At 37.6% G+C, this 14,626-nt stretch overlaps 2 protein-coding genes across 4 annotated transcripts in view; both read right to left on the bottom strand.

Moving 5' to 3' along the window:
* UBQLN1 (ubiquilin 1) overlaps window positions 1-6,107 on the bottom strand; it is a 30,798-nt gene extending 24,691 nt beyond the window's left edge. For both annotated transcript variants that reach the window (XM_032212864.1, XM_032212863.1), the window contains exon 1: window positions 5,714-6,107. In XM_032212864.1, coding sequence (XP_032068755.1) covers window positions 5,714-5,878 — 165 coding nt within the window. In that variant the 5' untranslated portion in view covers window positions 5,879-6,107. The remainder of the gene's footprint in view (window positions 1-5,713) is intronic.
* A 2,487-nt stretch (window positions 6,108-8,594) lies between these two features.
* The window catches only part of GKAP1 (G kinase anchoring protein 1), a 33,080-nt gene continuing 27,048 nt past the window's right edge, over window positions 8,595-14,626 (bottom strand). For both annotated transcript variants that reach the window (XM_032212717.1, XM_032212716.1), the window contains 5 exons: window positions 14,087-14,188; window positions 12,733-12,796; window positions 12,384-12,454; window positions 10,780-10,857; window positions 8,595-8,666 (listed from right to left, as the gene is read on the bottom strand). In XM_032212717.1, coding sequence (XP_032068608.1) covers window positions 8,619-8,666; window positions 10,780-10,857; window positions 12,384-12,454; window positions 12,733-12,796; window positions 14,087-14,188 — 363 coding nt within the window. In that variant the 3' untranslated portion in view covers window positions 8,595-8,618. The remainder of the gene's footprint in view (window positions 8,667-10,779; window positions 10,858-12,383; window positions 12,455-12,732; window positions 12,797-14,086; window positions 14,189-14,626) is intronic.

The following is a 14,626-nucleotide window of genomic DNA, read 5'->3' on the forward strand; positions in this document are numbered from 1 at the left end:
AATTAAAATCTTTAGAGGTATTAAAAGAGGAGAAGGTAGTTCAAACATGGTTCCAGTATGGGCAATTACAGGCTAGGTGGAAAATAGATCAAAAAATTGGTTTTATCCAAGTTGAGGATAATCTGTTTAAACAAATAAGAGATCAAAGCTTAATGCATATAAAGAGGATATATAATGTATTAATACAGATGGATTCGGAAACAGAATTAGTTAAAGATTGTATGATAAAATGGGCTCAAAATATTGAGGAACCAATAATGTTGGATACATGGGAAAGAATCTGGGTAAGAAATGTGAAATTTACACAAGCTCAAAATCTGAGAGAAATTTTTTACAAGATGTTCTATAGATGGCATTTAGATCCTAAAAAGTTGGCTTCTATGTATCCGAATGTACAGCCTAAATGTTGGAGGTGTGGTTCTCTCGATGCTACATATTATCATATATGGTGGACCTGCCAAAAGGTTAAGGCATTCTGGATAAAAATATGGTGGGTCATGCAAAATATTTTAAAAGAAGGATAAAGTTTATTCCTCAGTTATTTTTACTAGGTATATGTACTGACTTTACAGTGGTAGAGACTAATTTGATTCTGCACCTAATAACTGCAGCAAGACTGTTGGTGCCGCAATATTGGAAGAAGGAAGACTTGCCTACAATCCAAGAATGGACATTGAAAGTGACAAACTTAGCCGAGATGGCTAAAATATCGGCATATCTTAAAGATCATTCAAATGAGAAATATAAACGAGACTGGAAAAAATGGATTGACTATATACAAAATAAATACGGGACCAAGAAATTCCAGTTAGCCTATGCTTAAGATCAGAAATGATTTAAACTGTTAAAAGTTAGTTCAGTAAGAAGAAGCTAAGGTCAATGTAGAATGTCATTAATTTCTTTATTTCTTTTTTCCCAATAGATTTTAGACTGTGTTAGTTAAAAATCCATACCGTGTACGGGTTCTGGGAAGTCGGGGGGGGGGGGGAGGAGGAGGAGGGTTGGGGGGGGGAGGGAGGGAGGGGCACACCAAAAAAAAATTGTACTTCAATGTCTTAATGATTGACAAATGATGAAATATTTGTGTTTTTTTTTTAAAGAAATAAAATAAATATTTGAAACATCCTATTACATGAAGTTATTCAACAAGTGATGCAATCTCTCTAAAGCTTTTCACAATGGATCTCAAATGAAATTTTCAGATGGCTCAACTGGGCAGATAAAGGCAAGAAGCTCATCTACCTGCAGTTTTAGCTGATGATACTGTAATCATCAGCCACAATGTCCAAGAGGCCAAGCAGCAGCTAATTGAGTTTAGCTGCTGCTTGGTAAACAGAGCAGTTGGCTTGGAAATCACCAGGAAAAAGATTAAACACTTGCAAAATGTATTCCATGAAAAGAAACTAGAAGATGAGTTGACAAAGGATGTGAACTCCTATACTCCACATTGGCTGGGAATCAATGCCATGCACACAGCGAACTAATAGATTTTGTACCAAAGAACTATAGCATGACTCAGCTTTAACCACATAACCACATAAACCAATCCTGTACCACGTGGAATACATCAAAGCAAGTGCAGATACTCTAACCTAAGAAAATTGGAAGTAGAGAAGCTTCAAGCAACATAGTGTAAAATAGAAAAGTGAATACTTAAGATCTTGTTCAAAGACTGAATCCAAAAACAGACATTTAAGCCACCCGGAGTCCTTCGGGAGTGGGCGGCATACAAGACCAATCAAATCAAATCAAAATCAAACATTTGTATCAATATTTAAGGCATTGACAAAGTTGTTAGCCACCTACTGCTGAAATCAATCTTGGAATTTTTCCTTACAATAAATGATGTACTTTCTAAAGAGCACTTCTACATCATGTGTGTATATATATTGGGCATATGCAAAATAAAAAACCCACTGTCAGGTCAAAAAAAATATTCATGGAATTAATAACTGATTAATACTCTAAATGAAGAAACTCATTTTATAAAACTACATGAATTTTTACAAATACTATACACTTGAACATGTATAGCTATAAGTATACCTTTATAAAGAGTTTTAAGTTATACCTGTATTGAACAAACAAACATAAACTTATGCATAAAGTTCAGGTATGTGCCTCCACCTGCTGCAAGCACCTTCCCTTTTGATAGTATCTACCTATATTTGAGGAACACAAGATGAAATCCTTCACTGCAAATTATGGGGTTAGCAGAATTTTGATTCTTTATGAATATAGTATTTAATCTAGTAACTATTTAACAATATTCAGATGCACAAATTTCCATTTCTATTATTCAAATTTTAAAATATACTCTGTACACAAACAATAATTATATGTAAATTCTATCAAATATTACAACACTTTGGTTTGACTATCCATAATCTTCAAGACAATCTAACATGAAAGTTTCAGACACTAGGAAAGAAAAAATATTTTACTTTTTTTAGATTAAATCATATTTATAAATTTATAATAAATTTATCATCCAATGTTTAGATGCTCAATATGTCAGTTTGTAACCCAAACATTCTGCTAATATGGGATGATTCAGTGAGATGGCAAATTAGTTGTTCTTTTTTATAACTTTGTCTAACTGGGTTTGAAAAGCTACATTAGTTCTCAAATGAAGAAGCATAATTAGATACAATAAATATATTTCTTAGTTTAATAACTAAATTTAATCTTTGTCGTAGCCTTCCTAAAACCAGCACATTATTGTACAAAAAACATGAATCAGAATTCTGATAATAGGTATGGTTGACTACATTAAAAAACTTATTCCTTCCTGAACCAAACAGTAAGATACTATAGAAAGTCCTATTTTATTCAGAGCCATAATCTACTGTCTTTCTAATATTGGTAAAAGAGAATTTTCCATTCCTATGACAGCTTGAGGTCTTTTTGATAAAGTAGTCAAATACTATGAATACTTCTTATTCCAGTTGACAGAATGTAATAAAAACTCACCTGTAGAGTAGATAAAAAATTCTTATCTCTTCATAAATAGCATAAAATCTTAAAAATAATTTTAAAACACCCTTAGAAATTGACATGCAGTTTTCTGAACCATGCTTTCTTAATATCTTAAATTTCTTAAAGTATTTTTCAGCCATATGTAAATGATATGATTGACATATTATGCAGAAATTATAATTTAAAACGTCTTGGCACCTAAGTATACAAGAATGTAAAATAACAAATTCTGCTTTTGAAACATTTATCCAGACAAACTTATCTAACAGGAGTATTAAAGATTTCTCATAGGCATTCTGATCCCACATTTGCTTCTTTTCTTGCTGTAACTTCATACTGTATTCTTCAGATGAGTATTTGTCCCACAGATATGACAGTAACTGTATATTGTAGCCATATAGCAAAACATATACAATGAAGCAAGTCATTTAAATAAATCATGAAATTGGAAGCTTCAAAGCCAGTATGCCAGAGAAAAATAATCTATACAAATTGGTTTCTAACATCTATAAAATTATTATTTTTTAAATAGCAAAAAGTTATTACATTGGACGTAATACTTATGGCCAGTCTTCAGTTTTCAGACTAAACTTAGTTTCACTTTAATTAAATAAGCTGTTTACAAACTCATACATCCCAAATATTTCAAATTAAAAATACCTTTAAAAACTAATACTTGTGAGCAACTTGTATATTTCCTCTGAAAGTGATGATTCTTCTAAAAGTCAAATAATAAGGAATTTTGTGTCTGTTATAGAGTTTAATGTTGAGATAAAAATGAAACTCTAACTTCTCTTTTAAAGAGCAGTATGAACCAAAACTTTACCTCCAACTCCATAGCTCATGGCCCTGGACAGTTAGTAATGCAGCCCCCACAAGAGCATAAATCATTATGTGATTTATATATATATTATATATTTTACATGTGTCCCAAGATGATTTATCTTCACTCAATGTGGCCCATGCATATAATGTGGCCCAGGCAAGCCAAAAGATTAGACACTAGAATGCTAACCAGCCTATTCCTCGAAATAAAACTAGAATGATAAAAAAAATATTACTGGTACAATGAATATTCAGTTTATTTAGCATCAATACATTTCCCTTGTTTGGTAAATTTTACTCTGTTGAATACTTGTTAAATTTTGTTCACAGAAATTCTAGATTTTGCCAATAATTTCTAAATTTGTCTTTATATTACAATGATGTTTAGCTCATAAGTTTCCATCTCAAAATTGAAATTAGGCCTAATTCAAATTACAATTCCAACATACCACATTATTTTTCTCTATAGGCCAGAGCATAGTCGTGTTAACAGGTTGGCAGATAGTATGCTTAAGAGCATAATGCCACACATATATATGTTTAAACATCTGCAATACATGGATTTTGAAATAGAGGTAGTCCTCGACTGGCAACCACAATTGAGGCCAAAGTTTATGTTGCTGAGACATTTGTTAAGCAGATTTTGCTTTATTTTATGACATTTCTTGCTACAGTTAAGTGAATCACTGCAGCTGTTAAGTTAGTAATATGGTTGTTAACTGAATCTGGCTTCCCTATTGACTATTATTATCAGATGGTCAGAAAAGGTAATCACATGACCCCGGGACACTGCAATCATCCTAAATATGAGTCAGTTGACAAGCATCTGAATTTTTAATTACATGATCATGGAGATTGTGCAATAGTTGTGTGAAGAATGATTGTGACTTTTTTCAGTGCCATTGTAACTTTGAATGTCACTAAATGAAATGTTGTAAGTCAAGGACTACTTGTATACCAAGACCATATTTCAAGAAGACCAGTACAGATAATGCACCATGTATCATTCTGTATCTACAATATGTATTACTTCTCTATCATGGATCACTTCCAGAAAGCATTCTTCTACAAAAGAAATTATGGTACATGTCAATTACTACAATTCTTCAACATGTAAATATGTAAAGAAAACAAAACCCATGTTCCAAACCAAGAGACTGTATAACCATCTACTTGTTAATGTATTGTAGAACATAGGAGCGGAATCAGACCAAAGGTCTTTTAACTCCACCGTTTCTTTCCTAGAGCTACAAGCACTCTCCCCACTCCTGTCCACAGAGGCCTAAACCATCACCAGCAGCCATTTCAATAGAAGACACGGGGCTCATGTGAAGAAGTAGAAAACCAGCCTGTGCTTGAAACGACTCCATACCTTCCATTGGTTTCCCATGCTAAACCCCCAAAGGCCTGCTAGCACGTGAGAGCTGTGCTCAAGACAGAAGTGAAGATTATACCATCACCCCCCCTTTTTTTTGTTCCTTTCTAAGGCAAAGCCTAGGTCCCTCGTTAGCATCTCCGGCCTCCAAAAATTACATCCAAGTGTTCCCATTGGTCAGCCTCCCCCTTCTCAAGAACTGGGATCTATCCAGGACACACTGACTGGGAAGTAAAAGCCCCTTGAGCCACACTTCTCTCCACAAACCCACCTGGAAGAAAAACGCTTCAGCTTCCAACTCTGAAGCCTAGTCCGTGTCCAATCCCTTTTTCCAGGGCTTCGATGAGGCAACAACCCCCGGCCCCCGCCAACAGCTGGGCCAGTGACTGTGCAGAAGCACCGCGCGCTCTCCCGGCCTTTGGGCGGCCTAGGCGCCGCCGGTAGGAGCCACCGGGTGGTCGGTGCTTCCCTCGCCGCCGAACGGTGGTACCGGCCACGCCCCTCCCCCTGCATAGCTCTGACTCCCCGCCTCACCTGCCGGATGCTGCTTGTTTCTGGCACCGCGAACTCCTCCTTCTCTTTCGGGGTTTTCACGGTGACTTTAATGATCCGCGGCTCCGATGCTGAGGCAGACGCGGCCGGGACGGGGGGATCAGTGGGGCTCTGCGGCCCAGGAGGGTTCTCGCCGCTCTCAGACATGGCGCGCGCGGGGCGGGTGGACGAACGGCGGGCCGGCCTCCTGTGCTCGTTAGCCAAGCCGCGCAGCGAATGCTGGGTAAGGTCGACCCTCTCCTCTCTCCTCACCGCCTAGCGCGCGCGCGCACCCCACCACTATAAAGGTCTCCCACTCTCGGAGAGTTCAACGGAAACAGCCCGGCTCAATAGTGGCGCCTATTGATGACGTCATGGATCGGGGAAGTTACTAGAAAAGAGGAACTGACTTGGCCGGCGCATGAGAAATCTAATAGAGGGCTACGCGCATGCGTAGAACGAGACTAAGATAGTGAGAGCGCGTGCGCATTGGGCCTTTATTTTTTTACTGCGCAAACGCAGTTGAACTGAAAGGCCTAAGTTGGCATTGTTAGGTGAGCAGCTACTCTGACGTTGTCGGGAAGTACTTGCGCCGCTTGCTGACGTATTTTTTGACGACTCATGGATGGTTGTGGCGCAGTTTTTAGGGTAGCGTTTGCTTCGTGGAAAGCTTTGCAATTTTAAAAGCTAAGGGAGTGTTTCTTTAATACTCTCTCCAAGTGGCTCTGGGGGACGAACTGTATTAAAGTTTCTAGAATCATTATTCATAATTATTTAAGAGCGCCCTTGAAACTTTTATTCGATTGAATATATATCGGCTCAGGAAGACGGCTGAAGGCATAACTCTCTGAAATCGGAATCCACAATGAATTGTAAAGCCAACGAGAAATTGACGCTCCAAATACAGTTTCTACTTCTCTACCCGCTTGTCCGGTGGCCAAATCTAGCTAGGATCAAATAGAACGCAGAAGGGTCTGGGGCTCTGGGCTGGGGAGATCAATAATAGTGACTGGCATGTTTATTCTACCTGAAGTGTTGATTCATTTCAAAGGTTTATTGCTTGCACTTTCAGTTTACATTCCACAGTAGCAGAAAACATCTAGTACTATTGAATTTTGGCAATTCAACTTGAAAATACTGGGGGGTGTTTAAAAATGGCAAGTTGGGGCCACAGAAATCTCATGGTCTACCTACTTCTCAGCTATTAGCAAGATAAAGAACCACTATTACACATACTGAGTAAGTTGTGCAAATCTTGAGACGCACTTCATTTGAAGGAAGATTGGACTGATGACCAATTTTATGTCACAACATTTCTATGAAATGCTGTGATAGCTGCTTCTAATTGATAGAGTAGTTGTGTCATTTCACTTGCCAAAATGGGTTCTGGATATACATAAACCTACATCTGTTGAAGCTGACTGACAGATCATACCCATTGCAACACTGCATGAAGATGTAACAGCTTCAATTCTAAGAGGCACTTGGGAATGCCTCTCTGAAGCAAAGAACCACATTAAAACAGATGAACGTAATACTTTGTTTAGCTATTGTATGAACCCAACTTGCGTGGTTCAGTTTAGAATTAAAAAAACTGCACAGAATAACCCATGATTAAAATACCTATTTGTGTGGTTCAGTTTAGAATTCAAAAAAACTGGACAGAATAACCCATGATTAAAATACCTATTACCATGCATTTTAGCTAGTCCACATTTAAAACACTTGAGAATCAGTCTTAAAGGTAGCATAAACAACCGAGATCAAAATCACCTTTACATTGTCTGTACACTAAATGTATGTTTCACTAGTAAATGTAAATGTGCTTTTCGAAAAGGCAACTGGACTTTCTTGGTATTTTGCCTTGAAAGCGTTTTGCTTCTAATCCAAGAACAACAAAGACCTGGATGACAGAATCTCCACTGACATTTCTCTGGTAAAGGAAAACAATTCCACTTTGCTTCATGTGAGATTATGAGAACTAAAACCGAATTATCATTGTCTGTCTAGTTCTTTCCTGAACTATACCTAAAGAGCAGACAGCCTACTTAGCAAAATGTACTCTTTATTACCTGATATCATTGCAAGCAATAGACATCTAGTGTGGGATGAAAACTTGTTTCCTTATTTTAGGAGAGCTGAATTTCTATTGCAGCTATAAACAACTATATTCAAATGGGTTTATAAAGTACATGTTAAAACTAAAAAATAGAAAAGTTAAATGTGTATGTTATTTAAAATAGCGTCTTTAAAAAATGAATTTTTAATAGATATTTTTGTCTGCACAAATAAAAGTTCAACTATTACATAAGTGACGGCTGATGGTGAAAAGATAAATAAAATTATATAGAATCTTGTTTATACTAGACTTCCAAAATATCTGTGTTGTATTAAAGTGTTTATCATTTTGCCGTTATAGCTGATTGAATTTTTTTTACAAACCCCATGCTTTGAGCTGTATCACAGTATTACCACATTCTTTTCTGTGTTATTGCTTTCCTAAGACAGCCCAAATATTATTTGTAACTGCTCATCAGTAAAACACACACACGATAAAAATAAAAATATTAAAAGGTAAAAATAACCTTGAAAGAAGAGCCATTAACTATTATTTATTTTTCAATGAAATTATACATACTAGAATAATAAAAATGACAAAATTTTGATTGATGAAAAACTAGATCTGCAGCATTAGAACACAGAGCTTTAATGTATTTCATTTCCAACTTGAAATCAGAATAGCAATATATTGAATTAACTGTTAGTTAATTAAACTGTAATCACTACCCCTTACCCCCCCCCCAAAAAAAAACCCCTGCATAGTTAAGCAGTAATATAAATATACATTTCTGCAAAACCCTGAAGATCAATATTCCTCTTTTTGGCTCTAAATTTAGTATAAATGAAATCATCTGCCCTGGTCAGATTCTGAGTTTCTTTTCCCTTTTCTTCCACCCTGAAAAAACAGAAATGAAGGGATATTGAATTAATAATGATAATGAGAGGGGGGGGAGGAGAAGAAGAAAATATATGTTTTTTAAACCATCTGTACAGCACCAACAGGTTTCACAAAAGCATTCTAAGGTAAATTCTCTTTTAAAAACCCTTCTAAGCTGCTGACCTTTGTGATAAAAAAATCAATCAAGTGAAGTTCAAACTACAGATTAAATTAAGACAATTTGTTCAGTGACTGTTCAAAGTTATGGTAGCACTGAACGAATGGTGCTTACAGCTGTCACCCAAAGGTATAGCTGTTGCAGTGCCCCTGCAGACATTCGATCAAAATTCAAGCACTTAGCAGCTCACTTGCATTGACAATTGCAGGGTCGATTCAACTATCCTCACCCGCTCTTTCGATCACTGTGCACACTGGCATTCCTTGATGGCAGTAGCATGGGGTTGAAGTAGAGGCCCTGGATCAGGGGTGTCAAACTCATGTCATCACAATGTCACATGATGCATCACAACTTCTTTCCCCTTTGCTAAACTGGGCATGGGCATGGGCGTGGCCAGCACGTGACACAACCTGACCTAGGGCCGCAAGTTTGACAGCCCTGCTCTACGCCTTCAGCAGTCTCAGGTGGCAGCTACTGACATCTCTACTTCAACCCCACCATTGCCAAGGATTGCCATCTCAAGTGCTATGCTACAGTTAGCTATCCAGCATCACAGTCCCAGATACTCCCATATCCTGCTGAATCTCCTGCTGTTCTCCAATGACTCTGCCTTTTGTTAGTCTTGCTGCCTTGTACTCTACTGGTCCTGCATTCACTGGCCCATACTTCCTAGCTCTGTTTCCCTCAGCTGCCCTTTATCGTCTTCCACTTACTATTGATGAGGGGCACCTGGCCTAGCCCTATGCAAGCAGCAGCCAGGCATTCTTCCCGAGGTCTTTTTTCCTATTCTCAAAATAGTGTGCACTGTATTCCCCAAGTTTTGGCAGACTTCTGAGGCCTTCTAAATCCTCAACAGAAGGCTATGGCTGCCATTCTCCAAAGTGCATGGGCTGAGCACAGGATGGCAAGGCTAGTGAGCACAGGGCAGGCAAGATTGGCAGTCTGGAAGGAGCAGCAGAGTACATGGTGGCAAAGCCAGGAAGGTAGCACAATGAGTGGTACACAGGATGGCAAGGCCAGCAAGATCAGCAGAATAATAGAGCTAGTGGAATGGAGGGCAGGCCAGCTAGGCAAGTGGAGGCTGCAGATTGCAAGGTGGACAAAAGGGCAGAGATGGCAGGGGAAATAGGCATGTATGGGGTAATTGAAGAGAAGACACCCTTTATCTTATTGAGCCTCAGAATTGGAAGGACCAAAGCCAGAAATAGCTTGGATTGTGATGGGTCATCCCCTACCCATTGGAATGGGGTTAATGATATAACAGGGAATACTATAATTGCCATCATTAAATGATGCAGTCCCATGTCATGCTTTAAGACCACATTACTAAATTGAAGGAAATTCTGATCTCAATTACCAATGTAACTTGAGGACTAACTGTATGAAAAATTCTTATCAATGTTTAGAATAGTCTATCCTATAATAGTTCTTATATTCTTTCTATTCCCTGTAGTTCAGCAATTTCCAATCCATCAGAGAAGCATTTTAGTAGAGTAAAAAATCTCAACTGAAAAAAGGAATATATTTTTTAATAGCTTGTATTATTATTTAGTTTTATTATATACCGTATTTTTCAAACCATAAGGCACACCTTTGTCTCCCAAAAGGGAGTGAAAATGTCTGTGCGTCTTTTAGACGGAATATTGTCAAAGCCCCGCCCACCCACTGGCCATTTTTGCCCTCTGCCCGCCCTGTTTTCAGGCCTTTTTTGGCCTGTTTTGGGGGCTTTTTTCAGCCCATTTTCGAGGCTTTTTTCAGGCCGTATTTGAGGCTTTTCTCAGCCCATTTTTTAGGCTTTCTTTGGGGCTTTTTTGGGGGGGGGAAAGGACTGAAAATGTGGCGTGTGGAGGCCAAAAACCTTATTTTTTTGTTTTGCTTTCCTCTTCTAAATTTAGGTGTGTCTTATAGTCAGGTGTGCCTTACAATATGAAAAATGCGGTAGTTAAATATTACCTGGTATCTTGTTAATTCAGATTGAAGTATTTTCACTTTAGATCTTTCTTGTTCCAATGCAGCATGAAGACTGGCAACCTTAAAAAAAATCAAATAGTTACTCTAAAAGCGATTTATTAAAACAAATTTTACATTTTTAATTAAAGTTATATTTTAAACAGGATGACATTATATATCCTATTAGAGTGAAAAATATAATATGGTTATATTATTTTACAAAATGAGTTTATAGTGTATAGCGTATGTTATGGTGGTTCAGCCAGTGGATTAGGAATGGGAAGACAGGTTCTAGCCTTGCCTCAGGCACAGAAACCAGCTTGGTGACCTTGGGCCAGTCACTCCTTCTTAATCCTATACCAGAGTTAGGCTGTGCAACATACTGGCTGAAAAGTAAAACCTCTTGTGACATTTTGCATAGATTGCTTTGCAGTGTGAAGTAAGAACAGTGCAAAATGTTATAATCAAATTGGACAAACACTAGGAAAAAAACATTTTGTGTTCTAAACATTAGACCTAATTCCTTGTTGGTGACTGTTCACAATTTCAGCCTATGATAGCAATTAAAACAGAATTTTGAAATTTCCCTGGAATTATGTAAATAACTGCAAATTATTTTTATGTCAATATTTTTCTACAAGGATTCAATAGACATATCCTATTACAGAACCTGAAGCAATTTCTACCTCTGAAAATCTGGGAATGTAAATCCTATCTTAAGCATGAAAGCTGATGAGGTGACTCTAGGCCTGTCACTCTCTCTCAAGCGAACCTAGCTTGCAATTGTTGCTGTGGGGAAAACAGGAGGCTGGAGATTACATATTTTCATCACTTTATATTAATTACCTATTTGTGGCTTTGCTTCACTGACCGGCTGATCTTCCCCATGGTTTTCATATACAGAGGCGGTGTGGTACTATCCTGGAAGTGGGCGCCATTTAATAGTAGCCACAATGACACAAAGCAATCTCTGCCACTCTCAAAATGGCTCCCATTTCCGGGACAGCACCATGCAACCTCTGTATAGAAAGACCATGTGGCAGATCAGCTGGTTCTCCTTCCCAAAGGTTATCTTCAGAAAAGGTCAGAGAAACGAAGCCTCATATAGATAATTTAAGGCAGTGAACATACCTAATTTCCAGTCCCCTGTTTTGCCACAACAACCACTTTGCAAAGTGGGTTGGCCTGAGAGTATGTGACTGGCCTAAAGTTACCTACTTTTCATGCCTGTCAGGATGTACACTTTCCTGATTTCTAGAATATGATGCATTGGTTCAGCTTCTGTAATAGAATATGCTGTTTCCATGACAGGCGACAGTCACAGAAGGCCCAAGAGAGTGGTACCCAGTGGGATGGAAAGTGGACATGGGGTACCTTGCTGTAGGAGAGGCCCAGGACAGGCCTCATGAGCTGAAAAAATGCTGTCTTTACAAAAGAACATTTTTCTAAGTATCCTACACTCCCTGGCCCTCAAGAATAATGTTTGCTTGATTGCAGTTTAAGTGGGAAGGTCCTATTCTAGGAATAAAACTTCCTCAGAATTTTTCCAACAACTATCCTGACTTGCTAATTTACAACAATATATAAAAAGCCACTGAAATATTTACCTGTAAAGTTAACTCATTCTTAATACTTTGAGATTCATCAACCTGAAGGAGGATTTCAGCTTTATCTTTCACTATAAAGTCAAACAGAAAAAATGTTTATTTCCCATATCTTCAAAAATGGAGTAGAATGGTATGCCAGCCCTGGCAAGCTAAAAAAGAAAGATGGGGGCCTGCACTAAATTTAAGAAATCATAGATTGCATAGATCTCCTCTAAGGTAATAGAACACATACCAGCAGAATAGAACTATTTTTCCTCAGTATTTTGTTAAACTGCTTCCAGATAGTTGAGTGATTGTAACAGTTCTTTTTTAAAAAATGAAAAATTTGAAAACATATAGCAGTACTTACTTTCACCTTCTTGAAGCATTTTAAGTAGCTGCGCATTTCGTGCTTTTACTTCCTTGTATTTTACCTGAATATTTAAAAATAATAATTAATACAAGTGATATATTTCACCAAGTTTGTTTCAACATAAGAGTGTTGCCTGTTAGTTCACATATGTTAAATGCATTGATGATAATCAAAATTGAAAATTCATTCTGCAATATATGAATTTCAGAAAATAAATATAATTGCATATTTAAAATGTTCAATTTAGGAAAAAAGTCCAAAGATAAGATCTAATAATGAAACAAAGGACAAGGAATGACTGGGTAGATTCACAAATCTCAAAACAAGTATTAAAAAGGAATATTTGGGCTATACAGGTAGTCCTCTAGTTATGACCGTAATTGGGTCCGGAATCTTGTTTGTGAGATGCCACATAACTACTATGCATAACAACCATATACTGGCTCTTGCAGTTGCAATCACTGGCAGTCACCTGAGAGAGGGCCCGGACCTCCAGGGAGTAGTGAGGCAGGAAGAGGACCCAGACCTCCTGAGTCTTGTAGGGCGGGAAAACAGCTAGATCTCCCACTATATCTGAGAGATCTGGGCTCTCTTCCAGATCCCCAGGAGAATGATTGCAAATTGTTCAGTAGCATTTTAATTAGATTTGAGGTCTGTTTCTCGAAGGCACCGAGGGATTTTCCCTCTAAATTCTTTGGATCTCAAATTAGGCAAATGTGCTCTACTGAACACCAGCATTCTGAGCCTTTCAGACCACTGGCATTTTCATTTTATTCTCCTCTCTGGAAGGCTCAGAGAGGGTCTGGAACAGAAGGGAAAACAATACTGAACACCAGTGATCCTAAAGACTCAGAATGCTGGCATTTGCTAGTGTTCTTACAGGATTTGAGGTCTGTTCCTCCAGTATGCAAGAGGATTTATTTCACTGCATGGAGAAGAGGGGAAATGCCTCGAAGAGCTGGGGAGAACGTATTTCAAATCCAATGCCTCCCTCTGCTTGCAACCTTCTCTGCCAGATTTACTTATTCATTGCCCACCTTTATTATTTTTATAAACAACTTAAGGCAGCAAACACATCTAATATTCCTTCTTCCTATTGTCTCCACAATGATACTATGAGGTGAGTTGGACGGAAAGAGATTGACTAACCCAAAGCTACCTTTCTGGGGAAACCAGTAGAGAAGATTGCAATGATTATCATATGATCTCAGGACAGTTGGCAACCAGTCATAAATGCAAATTGGTTGCCAAGTGCCTGAAATGTGGTCATGTGACTAGGAGGGGCCCGGCATGACATTTTATGATGGCCAGAGGTGCTTTATGGGCTGTAAATTCTCAGGAAAATACATACCTCCCATTGACTGATTACACTCTTTAATTGATGGATTTCTGCATCTTTCTTTTCAAGTTCCAATTTTGATCTTTCTAATCTTCCATCTTTTAGAAAAATACCCTATAAATCAAGAATTAAAGAATATAAACTTAAGGTTTATATCAATTACAGAAATATAGAATATTAATTAATGCATTTTCAAATGCTGAAATATGTTCAGTGATGCTATACATCTACATTTATTATATGTCAGAATCATAATAAAACATCTTAATAGAATTGATCAGATTAGCAAAATTCTGTTTTATTTTAACATGTTTACAGTACTTATAATATATGATCATAGCCTGTCCTTGCATTTTATTTGCTCATGGAAAGGATACCTTTTCTCACTCTAAACAGATTAATTAACAGGAAATTTAGTTTGTGAATCTAGTTTACAAAAAACCAAATAATCCAGGATTGAAAAAGAAATCAATATATTTTTGTTTGCTTGCAAAAAACGCTAGCAGACAGAAATATAACAGGAAAGAATAGATTGTTTTTATTAGTACGTCA

Source organism: Thamnophis elegans, chromosome 3 (assembly GCF_009769535.1).
Source record: "Thamnophis elegans isolate rThaEle1 chromosome 3, rThaEle1.pri, whole genome shotgun sequence".
Taxonomy (NCBI): Eukaryota; Metazoa; Chordata; class Lepidosauria; order Squamata; family Colubridae; genus Thamnophis; species Thamnophis elegans.